This window comes from Ceratotherium simum, chromosome 2, assembly GCF_057802395.1.
Source record: "Ceratotherium simum simum isolate JZ-2026a chromosome 2, ASM5780239v1, whole genome shotgun sequence".
In the NCBI taxonomy this organism is placed as follows: domain Eukaryota; kingdom Metazoa; phylum Chordata; class Mammalia; order Perissodactyla; family Rhinocerotidae; genus Ceratotherium; species Ceratotherium simum.
The window spans coordinates 16,008,500-16,036,324 of NC_141901.1; the positions used below are offsets into that span (position 1 = coordinate 16,008,500).

General features: G+C 35.5%; 1 protein-coding gene across 1 annotated transcript in view; it reads left to right on the forward strand.

Annotated features, from left to right (window-relative positions):
* Window positions 1-27,825, forward strand: part of XPR1 (xenotropic and polytropic retrovirus receptor 1) — a 208,956-nt gene that overhangs the window by 14,974 nt on the left and 166,157 nt on the right. Inside the window, exon 2 of the mRNA XM_004424971.2 lies at window positions 8,216-8,267. Within this exon, the coding sequence (XP_004425028.2) occupies window positions 8,216-8,267 (52 nt within the window). The remainder of the gene's footprint in view (window positions 1-8,215; window positions 8,268-27,825) is intronic.

The following is a 27,825-nucleotide window of genomic DNA, read 5'->3' on the forward strand; positions in this document are numbered from 1 at the left end:
AAACCATTTTTGATGGTCACCAGTGAGCTTCTGATCCTCAGATCTAATTACCTCTTCTTAGTCTCTTCCTTGATCTCTAAACAGCTTCTTATTTTTCTTTCCTTTAACTTAAGGTTGTATTTTATTAATCTAACATATTGATAGTTTTATAGGCTCTAAAGTAGAAAGTCAGAGTCTAGGCATTCTAATGTTAGCTATTTTTCTTTCATTATAATTCAGTTGCAGCATTCCAATTAGATAGATAGATAGATAGATAGGCAGACAGACAGACAGACAGATGGATAGGTAGAATAGGCCATCCAGCTCAAGAAATAGAACAATTATTAGTATAATGAACCCTTCCTTGATTGTTGTTTTATTTAACTCAGATGTTCTCAGTTTTCTTTAAATTTCTGTTCCAGCTTTATTGAGATATAATTGAGGTATAACTGTGTAAATTTAAGGTGTACAACTTGTTGATTTGATACATTTATATATTGCAAAATGATTGTCACCAGAGCATTAGGTAACACCTCTATCTTGTCACGTAATTACCATTTCTTTTTTGTGATGAGAACATGTAAGATCTAGTCTCTTTGCAACTTTCAGGTATATAGTATAGTATTATTACTATAATCACCATGTTGTGCATTAGATCCTCAGAACCTGTTAACCTTATAACTGGAAGTTTGTACCCTTTGACCAATTATCTCTTCTTTTCTCCCACCCCCAAACCTCTGGTAACCACCACTCTGTTTCTCTGAGTTTGGTTTTTTTAGATTCCACATATAAGTGATATCATACAGTATTTGTCTTTCTGTGACTTATTTCACTTAGCATAATCCCCTCAAGGTTTATACAAGTTGTTGCAAATGGCAGGATTTCCTTCTTTCTCATGGCTGAATAGTATTCTGTTGTGTGTGTGTGTATATATCTATATATATCTATATATATATACCACATTTTCTTTATCCATTTGTGGGTTGATAGACACTTAGGTTGTTTCCATGTCTTAGCTATTGTGAATAATGCTGCAGTGGTCATGGGGGTGTAGATATCTCTTCCCTAAGCAGGATTTGATTTTTTTAAATCTCTCTTCCTTCTTGAAATGCTCCTTTAATTTCTCTGGCACTGTGTACATCTGATTGTTTCCTTATTATCTTTTCTGCTACTTTCTATTCCAAAAGATTCTGTCCTTGGTCCACTTCTCACTTTCTGAGAAATTTCATTTATCTAGAGCTGTTGTGGTTTCAAATCATCTTTATATAGATGATTTCCAACTCGTAACCGCTCTGATCTATCTTCCAAATTGTAGATCTCTATTTTCAGCTGTCTTTTGACCATCTCACTTGTCCTGTGGATAACCTAAAATGGTTTGTCAACCCAAACTCCTGTCTTTTCTGTGCCCAAGTTTTTTCTCTGGTGTTTTTTCAGCTTAGTTAATAGTATCACTAATCATCCTTCTTTTCACCTGGGTGCAATATCTTGGAGATCTTTAATTCCCTTAGTTCATGTTTAGTTGTTTACCTAATCTTTCTATTATGCTTCTTGGTATCTCCCCTCTTTCCCATATTTCACCTGCTTATTTTCCATTGCTACTACCTTAGTTAGGCCTTCAATATGCTTTTTTTTTTAGTATTCAAGATATTGTATTATAATTTATTTATATGTCTGTCTTCTCCTTGTTTGATTCATCATTATTTCTTTAGACCCTGGCATCATGCTCAGAGTAGATATCCAGTAATGTTCATTGAATGAATAAAGCTTTGTAACTTCCTTAATGATGATATTAGATAATCTAGAAATATTTATGATGTGCTTCTTTTATACAGGTACAAGCTAGGTGGCTAAAACTCTGACTTTACAGTCAAATGGGGAACACGTGACACAGATTAAAACGTAAGGTGGAGATATTAAGTGCTAGTAATGGTTTCAAATAGAGTACTTCAGGATTTCAGAGGAAGGAGTGATGACTTCCAGCTAGAGGAATCAGGACAAAGCATAAAAGAGGTTAAATTTGATCTGGACCTTGAAGGATGGTTAAGATTTGGAAATTAGATTTAAAAGATGGGGGCAGGGGTAGGGGATTCTAGGTAGAGGCAATAGTTGTAAACAAAGGCAAAGATGGAGGAAATATTGAAGTCTCTAAAATAAGCAATAAGTAATTCATTTTGGCTTGAGGGTCAGGTTTGAAAATGAAATTAGTTTTCTCCAGTTTGGAAGATAAGCCTAGAAAGATAGATTGGGCCATTCTTGGTGCCTTAGAGGCCAGCAGAGGAGTGAGGGCTTTATTTTGTGGCCATTGGGAAATCTCTTTGTAAGTTTTTAAGCAGGAGAATTAGACTGATGCTTTGGGAAGATTGATATGGCAGCAGTTTGTAAGATGTGTTATAGAGATGAAAACATACAGGTTGGTAAACCAGTTAAGAGTCCTTTCAAATAGTTCAGGTGAAAGTATAAGAGAGAATGAATGTAAGAGGTTGTGGTAGTGGCATTGACTGAACCAGAGAGAATGTAAGAATGTTAATAACACTAGGATAGGGATTTTTATTTTCCTCATGATGTATCCAGGTGCCTAGAACAGTGCCTGGCATACAGCAGATACTCAATAAATATTTGTTGAATCAGTGAGTCAGTGATAATGGAGATTGTGAATCTGTGTGATTTGGATACTGGCAATGACATTAACAGAAATAAAGAACGTGAGAAGAGCAGTCTTTGGGAAGAAAATGAATTCAATTTTGGACATTCTGAGTTTGTATTAGCAGACATGTGGCTGAGAATATAGATTTGGGAGATATCCACATAGAAATAGTAGAAGCCATGTCAGTGAATGTCAGAGTATGTTAGTGTAGAAATTTATAAATGTGACTATAACATGACGTATTCCAAATTAGTTCTTCCTATTATAAATATATATATTTTATACATTTAATGTACATCTAATAAATTCAATAATAATTTAATGTAACAACTTTTGCATATTGAATTGGCTTTTGCTGATGGGATACTTTTAAATTCCATGAAAATTTTCAGTCATGCATAATCATTTTAATATACTATAGGCTTTGAATTGTTAAATATGTATGAGAGTACATTAATTTTTAATTTTAATGTATTATAAGAATTTGTGTAAGAGTTTTTATTGACTTTACAGATTATTTCTATCATCAAAAATAGAGCTAGGTTAGTTTATTTCTGTGTGAGCAAAGAAATGAAGATTGATTAGTTGGTGATTCTTTGTACAGGACACATGAGAATACTAGATGCCCTCTTTTGAGGTTTATAATTTGATTTACAGAACTGTCCTTAACATTTTAGTATCAGGAAAACATGACTGATTTCTAGATAATGAGACAAGGAACCAGGTCACATGTAACTGACTTGCGTATTATTCACAGACTATCCAGTATTTCTGGTGAAAAAAATTAAGAAGGGAATGCAAAAAGAGGAAGTAGAAACTGAAAAAGAGATAATGGGAGAATGTTTCTGGGGTGCTGTAGATCAGCACATGATGTATGTATTTTTAAGAATATATCAAAATTTTATTATTCAAGAGTTCCATTTGGGAAAGTTTTCAGATAAAAATATCTGATGTGTGGGACTGGCCCCGTGGCATAGTGGGTAAGTGCGCGTGCGCTGCTGCTGGCGGCCTGGGTTCGGATCCCGGGCGCGCACTGATGCACCACTTGTCTGGCCATGTTGTGGCAGCGTCCCACATAAAGTGGAGAAAGATGGGCACGGATCTTAGCTCAGGGCCAGTCTTCCTCAGCAAAAAGAGGAGGATTGGCATGGATGTTAGCTCAGGGCTGATCTTCCTCAACAACAACAACAACAAAAAAGTCTGAAGTGAATTTTATCCAATTGTATGACATAAGTTTTGTGGCAGTTCACATTCTATTAGCTGATATTCTTTGAGCGTCTTCTGTGTTCTAGGTACTGTTCTGAGTATTCTTCATGTATAATTATAAATCATAATTAATATAAGGATCTGTGTTTTAAGAGTTTTTAATTCTTACAACAGACCTGTGAGGTACGTGTGATCACTATTCCTGTTTTACAGATGAGGACACTGAAGTACAGAGAAGTTAATTTTCTTAAGATTACACAGCTAGTAAGTGGTAGAGTTGGTTTTCATACACATTGTCTGATCCATAGCTCCTAGCCACTCTACTATGCTGCCTCCTAGAAGAGAGAGGTACTAGGAGAATAACATCACATCTGACGCAAAGTCATGTTGGCATTCCAAACTCAGAAGAACAGGTATATTGGCAGTCAGCATTGTAGTCATATAACCAGTTGAGATTTTGTTTCAGCAAACATCTTTTTTCCTGTCATGTTAATGTCGTTGGTTGAACAGTACTGGTTTTGTGGTTGTGTTTGGATTTAATTTATAAGATTTTACTGTTATATGAGTTGTTATAAGCACTAAGAGTTTTGTTCTAGTTTATATATATTTCAATATCATAACAAAAATAATTTAACACTCAGAGATTACAGTGTAGAGATGCTGATGTAAAGGATTGCTTTGAATCCTTTGGAAATCAAAGAAATCTTTTGTAATGCACATGAATACATACTGATTTCATTTATTATACAAATTCAGAGTTTTCTATAAACTATTGATTTCTTTAAAGTGAACAGCATGAATCAAGGAAGCTCTTAGAATTTGTTGTTTTGTGTATTTGGATGTACTGCTCCCAACCCAGGCAGGTGCTCTGGGTGACTCATATTATAGACAAACAATCCATAGGTACTAATATAAACAATACTTTGTAGGCTTTTTTCCCTCTGCTAGTTCCCAATTGAGGGCTATTCTCTTGTTACAGGCATAGAATGGTATTCTATTGATGGAGTTCTTTAGCAACTATTAGTATAAAAAACATAGAGGGTCTCTTATTCAGAGGAAGACTGAAGTAAGAAGAAGCAAAAAGTTGTCCCTGATGTCGCTGCGAGTTGTCCTGATTTAAATGAAATTATGAGACAGTTTTTAATCAAAATGAAGACTATCATCATTTTTCTCTTTGTAAAATTTTAATCATCTTTTTAAAACTTAATTTGGTAAGCTTTCCTTTTGCAAATTTAACTCATTTTCCTTACATGTCAGAGATTCTAGTTAGTGTGCTTTCTCAGTGTGCTTTGTTAATCATCTTTGAAGTAATTTTTTCCGAAGAAGAAACCCTTTCGAATTCAGGAACTATTTATTGAGCTCTTACTGTGTACAAGCTGCTCTGCTAGTCATTGATAGCATCATTTAATTTTGGTACACATACCTGTTATACTCCAGAATTAGAAAAACTTCATTCAGACATTTGAGTCTCTGATATTATCTGTTCTCATGATTGATTGATTTCTATAAATATTCTCTGGCTGGATTTATTTGTTCCTTCTTATATTTTTCTACTTCTAGAGATCTACTCTGCTGTAAGCAATCTATTCATTTACCCTTTTAAAATATCCTGTGGAAGAACTGTAACATAACCACCACTCTACACTTGTATAGGACTTTAATGTAAAATTCCAATCTGTAAACTGAAATAAAGACTTTCTGATGTTTGATAAGATCTTCTGGACTTTTTTTAAACTAGAAGTTAGTGGTCTCTGAGACATCTGAAATTATAAAGAAAATAGCATATGGGGCCCACCTGGTGGCATAACGGTTAAGTGTGCACGCTCTGCTTCGGCAGCCGGGGGTTCACAGGTTCAGATCCCAGGCGCGCACTGACACACCGCTTGTCAAGCCATGCTGTGGCGGCGTCCCGTATAAAGTAGAGGAAGATGGGCACAGATGTTAGCCCAGGGCCAATCTTCCTCAGCAAAAAGAGGAGGATTGGCATTGGATGTTAGCTCAGGGCTGATCTTCCTCATACACACACAAAAAAATAGTGAGCATATATACATTTTTCTTAAAAGAAGTTCCATACCTTTGTATGGAACTTAGGGCTTTTGTACATAAATAAATTTAAGAATTAATGGTCAATAAGCAGGAGAGTGAGCTTCAGATGTAATCTTAGAAAAGCTGTGGCTGACTAATAAAGATTTTCCAAAAAGATTTCTGTTTGTGTATTTTGTCACCAGTTCTGACACCAAATGTAGTTCTTTATACTGACACCAACAGCCATTTCTCCAACACCAACTGGGTGTCTAACAATTCAGTTCAATTCTGACACTAACTCTCTGGAGTTAGTACAGATTCCACGGGTTAAGGGCTTAGTCCCACAAGACTGCCCCCACTTAAGATGCCAGCTGCAAATGGGGTACCCAGGCTACCCACACTTCTCCCTGGCTGACTACGAATTTGAGGGTTCCCACGCCCGCCCCCCTCCCCGTTCGATAATTTGCTAGAATGACTCACAGGACTCATGTAACTGCTATACTTACTGTTACGGATTTATTGTAAAGAATACAACTTAACAGGCAAATGGAAGAGATTCATAGGGCGTGGTATGGGGACAGAGGTAGCACAGAGCTTCCATGCCCTCTCCCAGGACATCAGTGTGTTCATCAACCAGGAAGCTCTCTGAACCCTGAACTTTTTTGGAGCTTTTATGGAGGTTACATAGGTGTAATTGATTAAATTTTTGGCCATTGGTGATTCAACTCAATCTTTAGCCACTCTCCCATCCTCAGAGGTCTAGGGATGGGGCTGAGAGTTTCAACCCTCTAATCACCGTAATCAGGTGGTTGGTTTTTCTGGGAACCAACCGCCATGCTGAAGCTATGTAGGCGCCCCCCATCCATGAGCCATCTCATTAGTAATCAAAAGACAGTAAGACCCAAAGGTTTTCGGAGCTTTGTGCCAGGAACCTGAAACGGAGCAAATGTTTTTTATTGTACTACAACTGTATTACTGTATTGTCTCAAATTCTATATAAATAGTGAATCTTACTGAATATTTTTGGATTTAAGCATGTATGACATTAAAATTTATATGTATACCTAATTTTCCTACAAAAATTTTTGTAAAACATGGGTTAAAATTAACAAAAATGCATGGATTTAAAAATTTTAATTTTCCTTGTTTCATTGGAAATCTTTTTTACTGTGTATTGTCAGACTTGGTTAGTCGTGGAACTAACAGGTTGGTCACTAATCTAAAGCAAATGGTAAATTCACTTGGGAAGAATATGATTTACTAGACTTGAATACAGAGTGGGTTACCCTGGAGGTTTATTTCTTCTTTTTTGGTTTTTATATGCTTGAATGACTCTAGGCTAGTGGTTCTGAGGAAGGCTGATTTTGTCCCCCAGGAGACATTTGGCAGTGTCTGGAGACATTTTTGGTTGTCACAACTTTGAGGAGGGGGGTGCTGTTTCTGCCGGTCTCTGGTGGGTCTCTAGATGCCGAGGATGCTACTAAAAGTCCTGTTATGCACCAAACAGCCCCTGACAACAAAGAATTATCTAGCCCCAAATGTCAATTGTACTGAGGATGAGGAAGGCCAATTTGGGAATCACCAGTGGTTAGATGGTATTTAAAGCTTTGAAGCTATGGGACTGGATAAAGTCACCTAAGCTTATGACCAGCTCTTCAGCTCTGGAGCCTTATCCACTTAATTGATGCTACCATTTTGATAGATATGGAGAAATGCTTTTCATTCCTGTCTCAAAACCGCTTATTGAGAGACCAAACTGCAACCATCCAAATTTCCGAAATATGATTGTTGGTTAATTTGCTAGTTTGGGGGAAAAAAACCCCAAAAACCTGTACTATCTTTATAGTCCTGAACTCTTATGGAGGACTTTCCAGAACTCCATTGAAAAGTATTTGTATTCAAAATGAAAAGAATTCTGGAGATTGTTTACACAACAGTGTGAATATACTTAACACTACTGAACTGAAATGGTTAAGATGGTGATTTTTATGTTACCACAATTAAAAAATTTTTTTTCCAGTGTTTCATATTTTCTTAAGGAGTGTTCCATTGTATTCCTCTAGGACCATTGTTCTCAGCTTCTATCACTATTTTCTTTTAGTCAAGAGAGTTTATGATCTCTCAGGTGATTTTTCATTTTTTTCCAAATGCCTCTTAATTTTTAAAGCACACAAATTAGCCTTAGTCTTAAAGATTGGACAGTACTGGATTGATAGGAAAGTATAGTAAATTCTCAATTTAGGGAACCATATGTAGTCATTGTCTATATATTGAAAAGTAATTCAAAAGAAAAGAAGCTTCAGATGCTCTTAGTGTAAAGGTTATTCATGATTTCATGTCTTTTCTTTCTTTATCTAATAGGCTTTCAAGGATATGCTGTATTCAGCTCAGGACCAGGCACCTTCTGTGGAAGGTAAGGTGCATTAACCCGTACGTTTAGTCACATAAAACCTCTTTTTAAGGAAAGATATTTTAAACTGCACAGTATAAAACTAGTATAAGCAGCCCTATTATATAGATCTTTTTTTGCTTTTTATAATATATATTATGATTACTTTGTATTTCAATTAAAATTCTTTTTTGTTTACATTTAGCGTCTGATGGATCTCTTATTATATCCTTACATCACCTTAGCATTGTGAATCACAGATATTGGTTTAGAGTCAAAGTTCTTATCTGTGTCATGCCCCATCCTCCCCACAGTGTATTTTAATATCCATTTCTCTATCCATCCATCCATCCATCCATCCATCCATCCATCCATCCATCCATCTATCCTTCCATCATTCAGTGAATCCGTAGTCCATAATTAGTCTGGGCAACACAGTTTTTCCTTTCTGTTTATGTCATGTCTTTAAACTGGGACTAGTAAAACAATGGAGCATGTTTACTGTGTGTGTGTGTTTTATAAGCATGTATATGTATGCTTGTGCACAGTTTGGCAGTCATAAAATGACTGACCTAAAGACAGTGGTTCTCTCTCCAATTATCTTTATTGATCCTTTCTTTTCTCTTACCTCAGCTTCTGCTCACCAGCTCATTCTTTGTGGGTTTAAACCTTTGATAGGTTTGGAGAATTGTACATTCAAGTTGTAGGAGTTCTTATGTCAGTAAATAATTAGGAGCTGATTGAACAACTATTTCTTGAGGGAGTGTACTTTCTGAGGCTGGATATTCTTTTAATATTTTGCATCACATTTTTTTAAGGAGAGATGAATGTGAAAAAGTATATGCCAAAAATATAATAGATAGTGTGTACAGATTAATATCTTTATGAGATACCAAACTGGATTTCTATGAAATCATTGTAGTGATAGGCTTTTGAAGGCTTATTTTTATGGTGTATAACAGATGCTGAAGTTGTTTAATGAAACTATATATCTGTAATTAAAAATCTCATTGTCTTTAATAACATAGAAATATACATCTTTCAACTCTAACCATTCTGAATTCAAAATGTGCTTCTTTCAAAATCTCAAAATCTTTACCAGGGTATTGGCACTTAGGTATTAGTGTTATAATATGTCACTGAATGAGTTACAATATATTAAATTTTCTAATTTATAAATGAAGACACTTAAGATTTATCAAAATGTTTAGTTCTTTATTGGGTTATTATCTCTTATTTTATGTGTTCTAAAGACTACCTCCTCAAAATATTTTAAGAATGAGGGGCTGGCCCGGTGGCGCAAATGTTTAAGTGTGCATGCTCTGCTGCGGCAGCCCCGGGTTCGCTGGTTTGGATCCCGGGTGTGCACCAACGCACCACTTGACAAGCCATGCTGTGGCGCCATCCCATATAAAGTAGAGGAAGATGGGCATGGATGTTAGCCCAGGGCCAGTCTTCCTCAGCAAAAAAAAAAAAAAAAAAAGAGGATTGGCAGATGTTAGCTCAAGGCTGATCTTCCTCACACACACAAAAAAATTTAAGAATGTAAGAAAAGGGAAATTACATGGAAGTTAAACTGATTCCCTCACCCTGTTTAACTTGCTTTAGTATTATTTCTTTTAGTTTTATTCTCAAGGTTGGGCTACTTATCCTTAATTTTTTTAAGTTTCACCATCTGGTTTGTAACAAAGATACTCTGAGATATGTTGTAAGTTATGATGATCTTTATTCATCCCTCCATGCTAGATTATGTTACTAGTAATTTTCATATACTTTTAGCTGTTACTAGAGAAAAACTGAGTTCTCTGAAAGTATGCTAAAATAACAAATATTTGTGTTAAGACCTTTTCCTTTATCTCATTGCCCAGAGACATTAACTTCTTTGGACCCCGTTAGAAATAGGGAGTATTGTAGGCTGATCATGCAGAAGTATGTGCTGCTTTCTTAAGGGAAACATTCTGCACTTGTTCGTTCTTTCTGCTCTCAGATAATCAGATGAAAGCCATGTAGTTTTTATCTTCTTAAAGTTTTCTCTTTTGAGATACTGGAGAATTGAAGATATTGGAAAGTGTTTTAAAGAAACATTATTCTATGTAGTATTGAGATTAGAAAAAGTTATTAAAAAGACTATAATTTTGTCTCATTTGCGTTGTGATACTAAATTAATTTACCATCCTTTATATAGTGTTAAATTTAAGTGGTAATCATCTCTCTCATTGTTATATTCTGGCTGTTGAGTTTGTATCTCTAGGCTTTTATTTAGCAGTTATCTATAAAATAATGCAACATGAGCAGATTTATCAGCAAAGTCCAAGATAAGACTTGAAACTTTTAACATTTTTAAAGTAAAATAAAGTTCCATAGGCCTTGATTATTTTTTTGAATATTGTCTTTCTCTCTTTTCTTCACTCTCATTTTTTCTACACCTTAGGTTTTAGTAGACTTAAAACCTTTGGTGCCAGTGAGCAATTTTTTTTTTAGTCTTAAAACTGTAGTATACCATAAATTGATGGTTCTCAAATCTGCTGCACATTTAACTCAATTTACCTGTGATTTTATTTGTTTGTTTTACAAATGTTGATACTTGGTCCTCAGTTCAGGCCAATTAAAATAGGATCCAGGGATGGAACCCTCGTATTGGTCGTTTTATAGTCTCCTCAGGTGATTCTAATATTAAAGCCAAAGTTTGGGGCCAGCCCCGTGGCTTAGGGGTTAAGTGCGCGCACTCCGCTGCTGGCGGTCCGGGTTTGGATGCCGGGCGCACACCAACGCATGGCTTCTCCGGCCATGTTGAGGCCGCGTCCCACATACAGCGACTAGAAGGATGTGCAGCTATGACATACAACTATCTTCTGGGGCTTTGAGGGGGAAAAAATAAATAAATAAATAAAATTATAAAAAAAAAAAAGCCAAAGTTGACAACTCCTGCCATAAATCTTAAAATAATTTTAGATCAGTATGGTTAATGCTAACAACTTTTACACGATAATTAGCCAGTGGGTTTATAGGCTTCTTAAGTTCATTGGTAGTTTGATTTTTCTATTAGCATATGGAAGTATTTTTTTGTTTGTTTATAGCATCTAGAAGATGTTTATTTTTACAATGTTTATTTGTATTGAATTGAATCTAAGTAATAGCTGTACTGATTATTTACATATGTTAATGGTTATAACTTAACATCATTATTAGAATTAAAAAACATTTTTGCTGATTTGTACTTGAGATACTAAAATGAGTAGCTTCCTCATATTTCACACTACTTTTGTTTAAGATGGAGAGTAAAGATCGGTTTGTTTGATAAAAGTGTATTAGATAAAAGGCGTAGTATATGAAAGTTTTTGTTGATAAGAAGTTGACCACAGACACTATTTTTTATACTAGTGAATTATTTTCCTCTAATTTGGTAGCACATTTCAAGACAGTGCCTTTACTCTTCATTGATAAAGTGGGCTTTTTTCCCATTTAAAAGAAAACCAATCGAATAAAAGAATTTCAGTGTATTAAGAAATCAAGGAGGGCCGGCCCCGTGGCTTAGCGGTTGAGTGCGCGCACTCTGCTGCTGGCGGCCTGGGTTCAGATCCCGGGCGCGCACCGACGCACCACTTCTCCGGCCATGCTGAGGCTGTGTTCCACATACAGCAGCTAGAAGGATGTGCAGCTGTGACATACAGCTATCTACTGGGGCTTTGGGGGGAAAAAAAAATAAAAAAAAAGAAATCAAGGAGTGTTTACTTAAAGTTATACTTAAACATTCAGATTCAGTTATTTTGCTTCATTCATCTTTCGAGTGAATTTCATGATCGTTTGTTTTTACATTGATTCATGAAAAATAGTGTCTATTTTTATTTAAAATAAATGTCTTATGATTGTAACTAGGAAGTGCTCACGTTCTGAAATAATATATAAGAATATATTAGCGCTTATATAAGATGAAGAATGCTTAAAGACTTATTGAGGCATTCCTTATCACTTTATATCTAATCTCCTTTGATATATATCATTACCTACTCTTCTGTGTAATGTCTATTATTTTTGGTAGCCATTTACATTTGGGAATATTATATGACTGAGAAGATAACTTAAAATTTTATGTTAAAGCTTATACAATGTATTGATTTTTATTTATTTTTTATTATTTATTTTTTATTTTTTTCCCCAAAGCCCCAGTAGATAGTTGTAAGTCATAGTTGCATATCCTTCTAGTTGCTGTATGTGGGACTCGGCCTCAGCATGGCTGGAGAAGCGGTGCGTCGGTGCACGCCCGGGATCCAAACCCAGGCCGCCAGCAGCGGAGCGCACGCACTTAACCGCTAAGCCACGGGGCCGGCCCTGATTTTTAAATAATGGTATAAATAATCAAATATTTTACTATTTATTTTATCATTTTCTGCAGAAAGACTTGTAGAACAGCATACATGACAGTACAATAAGGGCATTAAAATGACTAGAATAGTAGATTTTTTTTTTTCATGTGAAGGGGCGGACACACACTTAGAGTCCTTGGAGTCAGTCTTTTGTGGAGTACTGTTTTGAGGAATTTTTGGAAAATGATGCTAAAAGCCTTAAAACTATATTGTGTTTTTCCAATTCCTGCTATCAATGAGGTATTTGCTATTCGGGTATTTGGGACAGATTAAATTAAGCTGTAAACTAGAGGTTCCCTCAGTGAATCAGTCACACCTTAATAATCAGGATTGTTTCGAGGCAAGACAATTTATTGTAGATATGAAAAGAGAACTAATCACAGTACTCATTTGACGTAGTCAGATTTTCTATAGACTATGTCAAATTTTCATAGACTATGTCAAATTTTCAGTGATAGAGAACAGTGGAAAATATAAATTGCTATATTTTTCACCTTTTCTCTCGTGCTTTTTTCCCCCCATTTGATGTCTCAGTCACTTTATGGAATTAATCTACTTGGATAAATATTCACACTTTTTTGGGGGGAAGCCTCTCCCTTCCCCAGGATACTTCTGATACATATAATTTATGTACATATAAATTTATACATTAGTCATATAATTTATACACCATATTAATTATTTTAGCTTTTACTCTGGATTAATTTCAAATAAAGCTTCAAACTTTATTTTGATGTCCTCTTTTTAAAATGTAGTATCTTTTGTTTAGAAGCATTGTTTTCCACTCTTTACTTACAATGGAAAAATATGAGAATCTGACAGTCAACCTAGGTCACAGAATTAAGAGATCATCGACATTTCTTTTTTTAATTTTATTTATTTATTTTCCCCCAAAGCCCCAGTAGATAGTTGTATGTCATAGTTGCAACTAGAATCATAGTTGCACATCCTTCTAGTTGCTGTATGTGGGACACAGCCTCAACATGGCCAGAGAAGCGGTGCGTCGGTGCGCGCCCGGGATCCGAACCCGGGCTGCCAGCAGCGGAGCGCGCACACTTAACCGCTAAGCCACGGGGCTGGCCCATCGACATTTCTAATTGAAAGGGACTTTAAAAGATCATTTTGCTTAACCCTCATTTTAGATTTGTGTGATCCGAGACCAAGCTGAGGTTGCATGGCTCAGTAAGGGCAGTCAGGATTACTAATGCTGGATGTGACAACAGAAGGAGAATCCCAGAGAGTAAACTAATATTGAAACATAAAAAGACTTTTTTATATTGATTTTGCATTTTTATCCAAATGATAGCTTTAAATAAAATTTATAATTGGACATATCCTTAGGTCTCTGTATTTTTACAAGATTTATGAAGCATTACTTTGAATAATACTGAACAATTTGACTTGTATCTTGAAAGATACAAGCTAATTGTATTTGATTTCTTTCAAGAAATCTCTCTCTACTAATTTCTTTTATTACTCCACGTAGTTCCCAGAAGTATTGGGGAAGGTTTATAGACTTAGATAAAATATATTAGATAACAGTAGTTACAGTGGTTAGAATAAGGGGAATATGAAGATAGAATAGTGAGATAAAGCTCCAGTAAATTTAGTACGTAGAATAGATACCTTAAAGATCCTGGAACAGAAAAAGAACTTCAGGTAAAAATTAAGGAAATCTGAGTAAATTATAACTTTAGTTAATAATAATGTATCATTATTGGTTTATTAATTGTGACAAACGTACCCTACTCATATAAGATGTTAATGAGAGGGGAAACTGGCTTGGGGGTATATGGGAACTCTCTGGACTACCTTTGCAACTTTTCTGTAAATTAAAAACTATTCTAAAATAAAAAGCTGATTAAAAAAAAAATAGATGCCATTAGGTTGTATGCAGTTGCCAGAAGCTAATTGTAAATTCAACTCTGAATTTTCTGGAGTTTAGAAGATAGAGAAGAGCATGATTAATTTCAGAATTCACATTAGGTAAATTTGTACCAGTTCCTCAGAAAAAGATCAGCTTTTACTGAACATGAGATTTGAGAGAAATTCTTCCTTTGGACCTTCATGAAGAGTGTTTTGTTTGGTATGTATCCCCAACAACAGTTCTACAAAAAGCATGACAGTGAGTTTCATAAGGCTACTTCTTATAGTCTAAGGGTGTAATGTAAAAATTTATTATTCTGACCTACAAGGCCCTAAATAATCTGGTCCTGTCTGTGACCTCAGCTTCTGCCATTTTCCCCCCTGTTCACTATGCTCCAGTCACATTGCCTTTCTTTCTGTACCTAAATCAGGCCAAACTTCCTCTTATGATAGGACATTAACTCTTGCGCTCTATTGAGAATCGTTAGATCATTCCATGGCTGTGTCCTTCGAGAGGCCTTCTGAATATCCCATCTTACATAGCCACTCAGTTACTTTATATTACATCATCCTATTTTATTTATTTCTTTGCTTAGCATTTGTCAATTTCTGATATCTTGTGTTTTTTCATTGATTTGTTAATTCTCTTGAACCAGTGTAAGTCCCTTGAGACCAGAAATTTTGTCTTTTTTTTCCTTTTTTTTACTATTGTATACCTAGTATCTAAAATATTTACTGAGCACATCAATGTGTAGGAATAAAAATGAATCCTTTCCCTCAATCTTCCTTGAAGCCAAAGTACTATTTATGAAAAAAAAGTAAATTAAGCTTAGCTTGCTTCTTTGTTTTTATTTTTTGATTTTTAATTTTTAACTTCTCTTGATCTTTAGGTATAGAATTTTACTTGCTAGTTAGATTGCTAAGCATATTGTTTATTGTTGTTGTTTTATACTGCTGACACTGTAATTTCATCAGGTATGCTCTGAGGTGACCCATGTAGCATTTTTTTAAAACCAGTGATGATATGAGAAGCAGATGATATGAGATCCCTAGTTTAAAGATTTTGTGTTTTTGTGGCATTGTGTTGTTTTGATGCCAAACATAGAGTTTCCTTTGATTGCTGAGAAATCATATTTTATAAGCTATTAAGTAACTATATTTTTTTTGTAAGACACTAAACCACTACTTTTCATGATTTTAGATGTTTGGTATGCCTCCTTTCAAAGATACATGAAATAGGCATAGAGTTGAAAAATCATATGTGAGTTGTTGGAGATTTTTTTTTCATATGTGTCTACTCAGTGGAATGTAGTTTTTAGATTATTTGAATTAAAATGGAAAAACCTACTGATGCTTTGATTGTTTCCCTTTCACATTTTGCCTCCCTTGTTATCTTATAAAGTATTCCTTTTGCTGGGGAGTATACACAGCTAATGTTAGCCTAATACAGGTCTCTGATTGAGTTAGCTTAATACAGCGATCTGACTTTCTGAAATGGAATGAATAGATACAGTTAAGGACATAAGTCACTGATGACTACTGCACTAGTCTCTGCTTTTTTCTGCCATTTCTTCTTTAATTCCCCCACCCCCTTCCCAATTTTGTGAACAAGTTTTGTTGGATAATTTTTGCTTAGGTTCCCTCTGCTTATTCAACTTGCTTAGCAGGTGTGTTACAGTCTCCCTGAGCTCCTTAGAATTCAGCTCTTAGTGGCATTGAAGATGAAAGTATGCTTGTAAATTATTCATTCTGATTATACTCCTGAATGGACAGAGTCCACTTCAGGCATCTTCTTCTACCTCACCTCTGTTCCTAGGTCTTTGTTGTTTTAACAGATGTGAGCTTGCTTTTTAGTTCTAGAGAATGGAAGACTGAATTGGATTTCTAAAATTCATGAAGTAGTTTTTGCATACATAGGCTTACTATCAAATCTATGCATTCATAATACATTACTTTTCTCATGTTATTCATAGTCTCCTGTCTCCACTTCTCCCAGTTTTCCATTTCGTTATCCTGTATCATCTCTTTAAAAAATTATTTACATGACTTTTCTGACCTAGAAATAAAACCATGTGATATTTATAATAGGGAGAGCTATATCTAATTGGCTATGTTTTTAGCTGGACAGTGGCTTAAAATAAGAGAAATTTATACTTTCACAGTTCTGGAGGCCGGCGTCTGAAATCAAGGTGTTGACGGGACTGCACTCCTAGAATTTTGGGAGGAGAATTTGCCTCTTCCAGCCTCTGGTGGTTGCTGGCTTCCTTGGCTTGTGGCCGCTTAATTCCAATCTCTGCCTCTTTACCTTGCCTTCTTCTCCATCTCTCTGTTCTTTTCTGTGTATCTTTTTTTTTTTTAGGTAGATTAGCCCTGAGCTAACATCTGATGTCAATCCTCCTCTTTTGCTGAGGAAGATTGGCCCTGGGCTAACATCCGTGCCCATCTTCCTCTGTTTTATATGGGACGCTGCCACAGCATGGCTTGACAAGCGGTGTGTCAGTGCACGCCCGGGATCCAAACCTATGAACCCCGGGCCGCCAAAGCGGAGCGCATGCGCTTAACCGCTACACCACTGGGCCGGCCCCTTTTTTGTGTATCTGAGGACATTTGTCATTGGATTTAAGGCCACCCAGGAAAAAATTGAGGATGATTTCATCTCAGGATCCATACTTACATTGCAAAGATCCTTTTCCCAAATAGAGTAGCATCACAGATTCCAGGGATTTGACATGGATATCTTTGGGAGGGGGGGTATTTTCAGCCTACCGTATTCCTAAATCTCAATTGACAAAAATTCATTGTAATGTTCTTTGTTCAAATTGTGAACCCAGAGCTGGAGTTCCAAATGAGGCATTTGCTTTCACATTGTAATCTACCCACTTTGAAAGGAGTAGTCAAATGGTGTCAAAGAAGAATTCAGGTATGACCCCCAGAAATGAAAAACTGGCTAATAGTTAGTCAGACTTGAGTGTATAAAATATAGTAAAGGACAGTTTATCTGCCTCTAACTGGAGTTACCTGCAAAATATTCCAAACCATCCCTCTTAAGAATTTCTTTTGTATTTCCAGTATTCTTTTTTAGGGAAACAAAAAAAGCAAACCTATTTATAGCACACACATTAAATGTCCCCTCCTCCACTCCAAATTTGTATTGTGGAAATTTTCAAAAACATACAGAAGTGGAGAGAATGTATACAAAATCCCATTTACCCCATCACCCAGCTTCAGTCATTATCAGTACAATGCCTAATCTTGTTTCATCCCCATCGATTATTTTGAAGCAAGTTCCAGAAATTATATCATTTTATCTGTAAATATTTCTGAAGGACAGTCTCTGCTGCCATTGCCAAAATACAATTATCACACATTAAAATATTAATAGTAATTTCTTAATATTAAATATCTGACAAGGTTTACATTTCTCTAATTGTTTTATGCTTTTTTTGGAAAGATTTATTAGTTTGAATAAAGACTCAAATAAGACCCGTCATATGATATATTGTGATTGATTAATAAGTCTCTTAATTCTCCATTGATCTATGGTGGCACCATCCAGTACTGTAGCCACTAGCCATAGGTAACTATTTAAATTTAAATTAATTAAAATTAAAATGAAATATTCTGATCCTTAGTCACACTACCTATATATCAATTGCTCAGTAGCCGCTTGAAGTTAGGGGCTAACATATTGGATAGCACAGGGTATTTCTCTTGTCAAAGAAAGTTCTGTTGATCAGAGTTGCTGTATAGGTTTCTCCTCCAACTCTTTTATTTTTCTTGCATTTTCTATTTTCCTTTTTAAAATTTTATTATCGTTGTTATTTGGTGGAACAAACTGACTTGTTTGGTTTTTTTGTCTCCCAGAGTCTGGATTTTACTGATTGTACTCCTGTGGTGTACCTTAACATGGTTTCTGTTCTCTGTATTTCCTGTAAATTTGTGGTTAAATCTAGAGGCTTGATCTAATTCAGATTAAATATTATGTATATATATATTTTCCCAAGAACACTTTGTAGGTGCTAGTGTGTACTTCTGTTAGGAGGGATATATAATATCAGATTATTTCTCTCTTTGTAATGTTACTAGCTATTGGTGATCATTGCCTGGCCATGAATTCATTAAGGTTTACAAAGTGGTGATATACTAATGTTCCTGTGTTTTGTTAGCCAGAATTCTATAAAGAGAAACTTCCCTTCATCAATTGGTTACTCTTAGCTACAGATTGTATAGGAAGAGTAGGACAATTGCTTAACTCTTTCCCTTTGTTTTCTAGTTTTCAAAATAATATTGGTTCTGTGACATTTTCCAGAGATGACCAGTGAAATTTTTTTTTGTTTGTTTCATAATGAATTAATATATTTAAAAACATTTGGTATATTTAGGTCCAGTGTAGTTTTTATCCTTATTAATGATCAAATTTTCAACTTTGGCCTAGTGGGAGCCTCTTCAGGTGATTTCCTTGTTCCTTATAATATGACCCTCATAGTCTCTGATAACTTCTTTTCTATCTAATATGACAGAATTTTCCAGAATCTTATGTTTCCAGCCTGCGACCTGGGATCAACCATTTGCCAAGGAGTCTTGGTTCTTTTAGTGATACCCAGTGAGTCTTAATTCCTTTAGAAGCCAGATATTGGGCATTTCTTTCAAAGTGTCGTTGCTACTGAGTTTTAGGCTTTTTGTTCCAGCTGATAGAAATATGTAATATATACCCACATGTGCATGCACATACACACACTTATAAATATATATATATATGTTTTTTTTTTAAAGATAAAATATCTTGTTCTTTAAAGCTTAGATTCTTAGTATGCTTTGGACTTGAAAGTGTCTGCTCTAGCTGCAAAGGTGAACTGTGGTGATTTTTAGGATTAAATAATACTCTTTGGCATGGTAACCACAAGTACAGCTCTTTGAGATTAGTGTTGGGGGTAGGGAACCTACCTATACCGATTAAATTTCCATTTTCTTCACTGAAGGTTGAGAGGTGAAACATTTTATCACCTACGAGACTGAGTGCCAATTTGTGTTTCCTGATGAGAAATTGATCAGCTTGTTACAAGAGGTGCAATCAGTGAGATTGGAAAAGGAAATTGAATTTATATTGGTGTGTTATCACATGCAATTAGTTTTGCCTATACACCCGAGGCACATGAATCTTATTTGAGGTTGAAATATCTATTCTTTGAATCAGGGCATTGCAAATCTAGTGTGATTAAATATATTTAAAAGTTTCTGTTGCACAATTGCTGTGCAATTCCAAAATATGTTCTTATTAGGCTGTTCACAAAGGAATCTTTTGGTCGTTATAATGAGAAAATGAAATAGCTAAATTGGTGCATACCTTTTACAAAGGATGGAATAGAATAAGGTAATTTATATTGCAAAATTTATTATTTTCATACTCTTATTTTTTCTGTATGAGATCTCTGTCATCTTAGTAGAACAATGGGTTGTTATCTTTTTAAAAGACTACAACTAGTCTTTCTACTTAAGGAAAAATATGTGGTTCACTCATGACATGATAAATAAGTTAGGGGTATTTACAGCAGAGAGGGATTTTTCACAATACCGGAATAACACAATATATTAGGAGTAGTTTATCCACAATGACCATAAAAGAATCTTCATAAATGAAGTAGTGAAAGAATGATTAATGGGGGAGATGGGATTTGAATTGGGTCTTGAAGCATAATTAAAGCTGTAGGAGAGGGCCTTCTAGGCACAGAGAAGCAACAGTACAAAACCAAAGGGGTGCAAGTACAGACATAGGACATTCAGGGAAGATTCAGTAGAGCACTTTAAGTGAAGCAGAGGGTCATTACAGGAGAATAGTGAACTATAAGGATGAGGCCAGATTTCCAAGGGGCTTAAATTTTTTTAGAAGTTGGACTTTATTTGGTAGACAGACCAGTATACTCCAACATTTAGGGCCATTAGTCTAATGTAAATTAGAATTTAGAGATGGTTGTGAGTTCTTTGTTCTAGTTCAGCAGTATCCCAAAATAGATAGTCTTGGTGCTGTTTTTAACTGATTTCACAATTAGAAGTCCAGAAGAATTCAGGCTTTAGGTATGGTACTGTCCAGTCTCCAGCTCTCAGCTCTCCTATTTTTTTGATTCTTACAGTTGTGTCCTCTTCCATGTTGGGGGTCCAGCAATAATTAGAGCCACATACTCCCTTCTTCAAGAGTATTGGAAAAAGCAGAGTCATAATTTTTTTTTTTTTTGTGAGGAAGATCAGCCCTGAGCTAACATCCATGCTAATCCTCCTCTTTTTGCTGAGGAAGAGTGGCTCTGAGCTAACATCTATTGCCAATCCTCCTCCTTTTTTTTTTTTCCCCCAAAGCCCCAGTAGATAATTTTGTGTCATAGTTGCACATCCTTCTAGTTGCTGTATGTGGGACGCGGCCTCAGCATGGCCGGAGAAGCGGTGCGTCGGTGCACGCCCGGGATCCGAACCCGGGCCGCCAGTAGCAGGGCGCACACACTTAACTGCTAAGCCACGGGACCGGCCCAGAGTCATAATTTTTAACTAGCTACATGAACCCAGAATATGCACAGAAGGATTCTTTTCTTTTTTGAGGTGAAATTGACATATTACAAAATTAACCATTTTAATTAAAGTGTACTGAAATTCAGTGGCATTTAGTACGTTCACAGTGTTGTGCAACCATCACCTTTATCAAGACACAGAGCATTCTTAAATGGAATTTACTTAAATTGAAAACAAGATTTACGATAAAGTAATGTTGACATATGTTTTTGCTAGCTAATTTTTCAGCCAGTCTATATCAGTGGTAGAAATATATTTCTTTTTTGATCCTTCCTTGTATTCATATTTAAGATATATAATTTTGGGGAATCAAAAAAATAACTGTCAGAATAGAATTTTTCTTGTTTTGATAATAATTAGAAAAATAAGCAACAAGCTCAGAAAACCTGAATAGATTTTTTTGTTCACTTTTGAATAGAATGCAGTAGTTTAATTTATTGAATAGTAGAATTGGTTTTCAAATTAGAGCTGTCCATGGTGGCTTTTGGATTTGCGAGCTTCTACCTTTTTAAAGTACTTGCGCAACGCTATCTGAATAGGGCTGTGAAATATAGGAGGACCTCCTTCTCCACTGTTCCTATTTATAGGTTGTGTGTTATGGAGCTAGATGGGTGAAGGTTGTGCTTCCCGATTTTAGTTTTCTGTTTTTTTTTCACCCCAACTCTCCAAAAAATCTACATGTTTATTTGGGACATCCCAGTAGAAGCAAAGTGTTGATTGTTGTAAGCATAAATTCTGGGCATTTGTGCAAAATATTTTAGAAAGATTTTAACTTTTATTTTTTACTAAGAAGAGATCTCTTGGGGTTCTCATTTTGCTCCTGGATATCTTCAATCTATGTACTAATTTTTTCTCATTGTCGCTTGTTCTCTCTGTGGAGGTGGTGATGTTGGTGCTGAAGCAGTAACATGAGGAGGATGGCAGTGGTATTTCCAATTAGCGTTTCTTATTTAGGTCTTTTAGAACCTCTAGTGAGAAATTAGAATAAAACAGTTAGGTCAAATTAATTTAGGAAAGCTAAGTAGACTATTTAAGGCACTATATTCAGTCAATATGATACTGTTTTTAGATTAATAAATAAAAACACAGTTTAATTGAACATATATTACAAATACGAATTTTCAGAAGTGATGGATTTAATGACTAGCCAATAGTTTTTGCCTACTGTTCTTGTGGATAGTAGCATCTGACTTTCACAACATCTGTGATTTACAAGACTGGTTCTAAAGAAGTATCTTTAATTTCCTGCTTTTGTTTTATTTAACAAACACTTAGTGATTATCTCCTGTGTGCATTTGAGGTAATGAAAAAGTTTGGAAATAGTCAGTGGTGATGGTTGCACAATATTGTGAATGTACTTAATACCACTGAATTGTACACTTAAAACTGGTTAAAATGGTAAATTTTATGTTATGTAATTTTACCACAATTTAAAAAAAAGGAAGAAAAATCTTATCAGTAAATAAATATTTCTGGAATGATTTCTTTGTAGTTATAAAATTTTTTAGTGGAGATGTTATTATAGAGTGATTTTTAATCCTATACTCCTGGCATAACTGACTCCTACATTTAGCCCTAAGTATTCAAAAGAACAGGAAAATGAAATCTGGTTATGACTTTTCTTAAATGTTTTTTGTGAATGTATTATTTAAAATATCATGCAATTCAAAATTACAAACTATTTCATAAAGATAACAGTTAATTTTCTGTGTTGTAAAATTAAACATTTTCTTTTTATACAAAAAATTTTCCCCCAAGTGAAATGAATTCTAATTTGCATTTTTAAAAAGATAATCTTCAAATACCTGTAGTCTTTCAAGCAGGTAAAGAGACAAAAAAAGCAGTCAGTCTTTCTCTCTTTTTCCTGGCTAATATATATTTTTAACAGCTTTATTGAGGGATAATTGATATTTAAGAAACTGTATACTTGTACATTTAAAGTGTACAATTTGATGTGATGGCATTTGTATACACTGATGAAACCATCGCTATAATCAAGATAGTGAACGGGGCTGGCCCTGTGGCTTAGCGGTTAAGTGTGTGCGCTCCGCTGCTGGCGGCCGGGTTCGGATCCCGGGCGCGCACCGATGCACTGCTTCTCCGGCCGTGCTGAGGCTGCGTCCCACATACAGCAACTAGAAGGATGTGCAGCGCGCACCGATGCACCGCTTCTCTGGCCATGCTGAGGCTGTGTCCCACAAACAGCAACTAGAAGGATGTGCAGCTATGACATACAACTATCTACTGGGGTTTTGGGGGAAAAAAATAAATAAATAAAATTATTAAAAAAAAAAAAGATAGTGAACATATCCATCACTTCCCCAAATTTTCTCATCCCTTTTCATAATCCGTCTTTTCCACCCCATCCCATCCTACCCTTCAGTCAACCACTGATCTGCTTTCTTTCACTGTTGATGAGTTTGCATTTTCTAGAGTTGATGTAAATGTTTTGTTTATAGAGTATGTACTCTTGTTTGTCTGGCTTCTTTGATTCAGCCTAATTATTTTGATATCTGAAGTGGTTGTTTCATTTTACATTCCCACTTGCAGTGTGTGAACATTCTGTTTTTGCCATGTCCTCACCAATACTTGGTATTGTCAGTCTATTTAATGTTAGCTGTTTTAATAGGAACATAGTAGTGTCTCATGGTTTTAATTTGCATTTCTCTAATGACTAATGATATTGAGCATTTTACTTGTGCTTATTTGCCATTTGTATATCTTCTTTGGTGAAATGTCTGTTCAATTCTTTTGCCCATTTTAAAAATTAGGTTGTCTGTTTTCATTTTCTTGAGTTTTGAGAATTCTTTTATATTCTGGATACCAGACCTTTATCAGATGTAGGCTTTGCAAAGATTTTCTCCCAGTTTATGGCTTGTCTTTTCATGTTCTTAAAAGTGTCTTCTCAAGAGTGGAAGTTTTAAAATTTTGATGTAGTCCAGTTTGTCCTTTTGTTCTTTTATGGGTCAAGCTTTTGGTCAAATCTAAGAATTCTTTGCTTAATTCATGGTGCTTTGAACGGAATGTATTCCCTCCAAATTCATATGTTGAAGCCTAATCCTTAATGCGATGGCATTTGGAGGTGAGGCCTTTGGGAGGTATTAGGTCATGAGAGTAGAGCCCTCATGAATGGGATTAGTGCCCTTATAAGAAGAGGCACAGAAAGCTTGCTTCCTCTTTGTTCTCTGCCATGTGAAAATACCACAAGAAGGGAGCCGAATGCAAGCCAGAAAGAGGGTCTCACTGGAACCTGACCATGGGGCACCCTGATCTCAGACTTCCCAACCTCCAGAACTGTGAGAAATAAATTTGTGTTGCTTAAGCCACCGGTCCGTGTTATAGCAGTCTGAACTGACTAAGACGCAGGGTCACACAGATTTTCTTCTATGTTTTCATCTAAAAACTTTATAGTTTTAGGTTTTGCATTTAGGTCTATGGTCCGTTTTGAATTAATTTTCTGTATATAATGTGACATATGGAACAAAATTAATTTTTTGCATATAGATATCAGTTGTTCCAACACCATTTATCGAAAAGACTATCATTTTCTTCACTGCTTTGTCTTTGCATATTTGTCAAAAATCAGTTGTCTGTATATGTGTGGGTCTATTTCTTGATTACTGTAGCTTTAATAAGTCTTGAAATCAGGTAGTGTTAGTCTTCCAGCTTTCTTCTTCTTTTCCAGAGTGTTTTGGGTATTCTAGGTCTTTTGCATTTTCATATGAATTTTAGAGTGAGGTGTCCATTTCTACAAAAAAGCCTGCTAAGGTTTTGATTGGGATTGTGTTGAATCTTTAGATAAATTTGGGGAGAATCGACATCTTAACTGTACGATGTCAGTTCTCTTTAATTATCCAACCTATGAATAAGGTATATCTCTTCATTTAGGTATTCTTTAATTTCTTTCAACAGTATTTTGCAGTTTTCAATATACAGGTTTTTCATATCTTTAGTCAGATTTATCTCTAAGTATTTCACATTTTTTGATGCTGTTATAATGGTATTGTCTTTCCATTTCGATTTCCAGTTACTCATTGTTAGTATATATAAGTACAATTGATTTTTTGATGTTTTTTTACCTTTATTAAGATTATCTTGTATTTACTTATTTTTACCTAAAATGGAAAGAAATAAAATTACCTCATGATAGCCTGGGGAACCTCTGTGGATGTACTGCTCTCCTGCCACCCTGTGCCCTGTCTGGAGGTGGACTTGGGAGCCTATGGAGCAGTGCTGCTCCAGCCAAGGTCAGGAAAGAATGTAACTGATTTTTGTATATTGATCTTGTATCCTGCGACTTTGCTAAACTCACTTCTTCGTTCTGGTAGCTTTTTTGTAGATTCTATCAGATTTTCTATACAGACCGTCATGTTATCTGTTAATAAAGACAGTTTTACCTCTACCTTTCCAATTCAGATGTCTTTTATTTCTTTTTCTTTCCTGATTACACTGGGCAGAATCTCTAATATAATGTTGGATAGAAGTGGTGAGAGTGGACATCCCTTCTACTCCTCATTTGCTGAGAGTTTTTATCAGGAGTAAGTGATGTTGGACTTTGTCAAGGGCTTTTCCCACATCTATTGAGATGATCATATAGTTTTTCTTTTCTTTGTTTATTTGGTGAATTAACGTTGATTGATTTTCAAATGTTAAATCAACCCTGCATTCCTGGGATAAGCCCCATGTCTTAGTCTGTTTGGGCTGCTATTCCAAAGTACTATAAACTGAGTGGATTATAAACAAACAAATATTTATTTCTCACGGTTGTAGAGGCTGGGAAGTCCAAGATCAACGTGCTGGCAGATTTGGTGTCTGTTGAGAGCCCACTTCCTCATTGACAACCATCTTCTCACTGTAACCTCCCATGGTGGCAGGCTTGAAGGATCTCTGTGGAGTCTCTTTTTTCAGATTACTAATCCTGTTCATGAGGGAGCAACCCTCAGGACCTAGGCACCTCCCAAAGGCCCCACCTCCTGATACCATCACATTGGGCGTTAGGATTCATATGCATTTTGAGGAGATACAAGTATTCAGTCTATAGCACCCCACTTTGTCATTGCATACCTTTTTTATGTTTTGCTGAGTTAGATTCACTAAAATTTCATTAGAATTTTTACATCTATATTCAAACAGGATATTTGTCTATAGATGTCTTTGTCTTGCTTTGGCAGCAGAGTAATGTTGGCCTCATAGAATGAGTTGGGAAAAATTCTTTCCTCTTCAATTTTCTAGAAGAGTTTGTATTGAATTGGTATTATTCTTCCTTAAATGTTTGATAGAATTCAGTAATGAAGTCATCTGGGCCTGAAGCTTTCTCTGTGGGGAGGTTTAAATAGGGGTATTTAGATTATCCATTTCTTCTTGAGTGAACTTTGCTAGTTGATGTCTTTCAAGGAGTTTGTACATTTAGTCTAAATTGTTGAATTTATTGGCATAAAGTTGTGCATAATATTCTCTTATTATTCTTTTACTAGCTGTAGAATCTGTAGCTATATTACCTTCCTCATTCCTGATATTGGCTATTTTTGTCTTCTTTTTCTTAACTGATCAGTCTGGCTAGAGGATTATCAATTCTGTCCTCAAAGAACCAGCTTTTGGTTTCATTGATTTTTCTCTTTTTTTCTGTTTTCTATTTCATTGATTTCCTCTTTGATCTTTATTATTTCCTTTTTTCTGCTTACTTTGAGTTTAATTTGATTTTCTTTTTCTAGTTTTTAAGGTGGAAGCTTTATTTCCAATGTTATCCTTTTCTGTTGATTGCACATTCTAGTTAGCATTTTAATCAGTGTCTTTGTCGAGAATGTTGATAGTAGTATGATATTCAGAATCAACTACTTCGTGAGTTGGAAAGAATAACTAATATTCTGGAGTATCAGCTCGAATCCAGAAGGCTAAGATGGTGGCCTAAACATATTAAGATGCAGACTAATTAAGAAAAATCTCAAATCATATATTCAGTACCAGAAAATCAGTTTGGAAAGTATGGGATAAGTGAGACCAACATTAGTGCAGTATTGGTTAAGAGTAGTCAGTAGGATCCACAGTGCCTGGATACCAGGTATGGTTATTTGAATATAATTTGACCTCAAAAAATCTAATTTGATAAAAGTTTTATTAATGTAAATACGGTGTTTAGAAAAAGGAAGGTAATAATCCCATTCTTCTTTACTGAATAGACCTTTTCTAGAATCTCTTATTTAATTCTGAGCGCCACACTAAAGGGTTTAGACACTCTAGAACTCTTGGCCAGAGTAAGCAGATTTCTAAGTAGACAAACCATGCCATGATGAATCTTGGAATCATAGGATGTTAGAGTGTTTATGGATCTTAGAGATTGCCTTATTTTTCAGTTTAGGAAACCAAAGCCAGGAGCTGTCTATTGATTTACTTAGTGTTACCCCCAAAATCAGTGGCAAGTGTTGAAGATTGAGTTTTCAGTTTCTGGAGATCATTTCAGCATTCTTTCCACTGAACCATCTTGTCATCAAAATATGGTTCAGAAGAGGCATGTGAGAGGTCTTGAAATCATCTGTATGAGAAAGATCAATGGTCAATAATAAAATGTTACAGCAAAATTGTTTTACTCTTACCAAAAGATTGAGCTGTCCATGTGGTTCCCAGTTCCTGGAGGTAGGTAGTCAGTGAGAGACTGAACTGGACAATCCCTAAGGTGGAATGTTGTAGATAGATTCCGGTATCAGATAAACTTTGGGCTTTATCAGCTGTAGAATTCTTTCTTCTGAGTCTTTCTTCTTTTGATAGTTGCCGTAGTCACCATTATGAGCGTTCATGCTGCT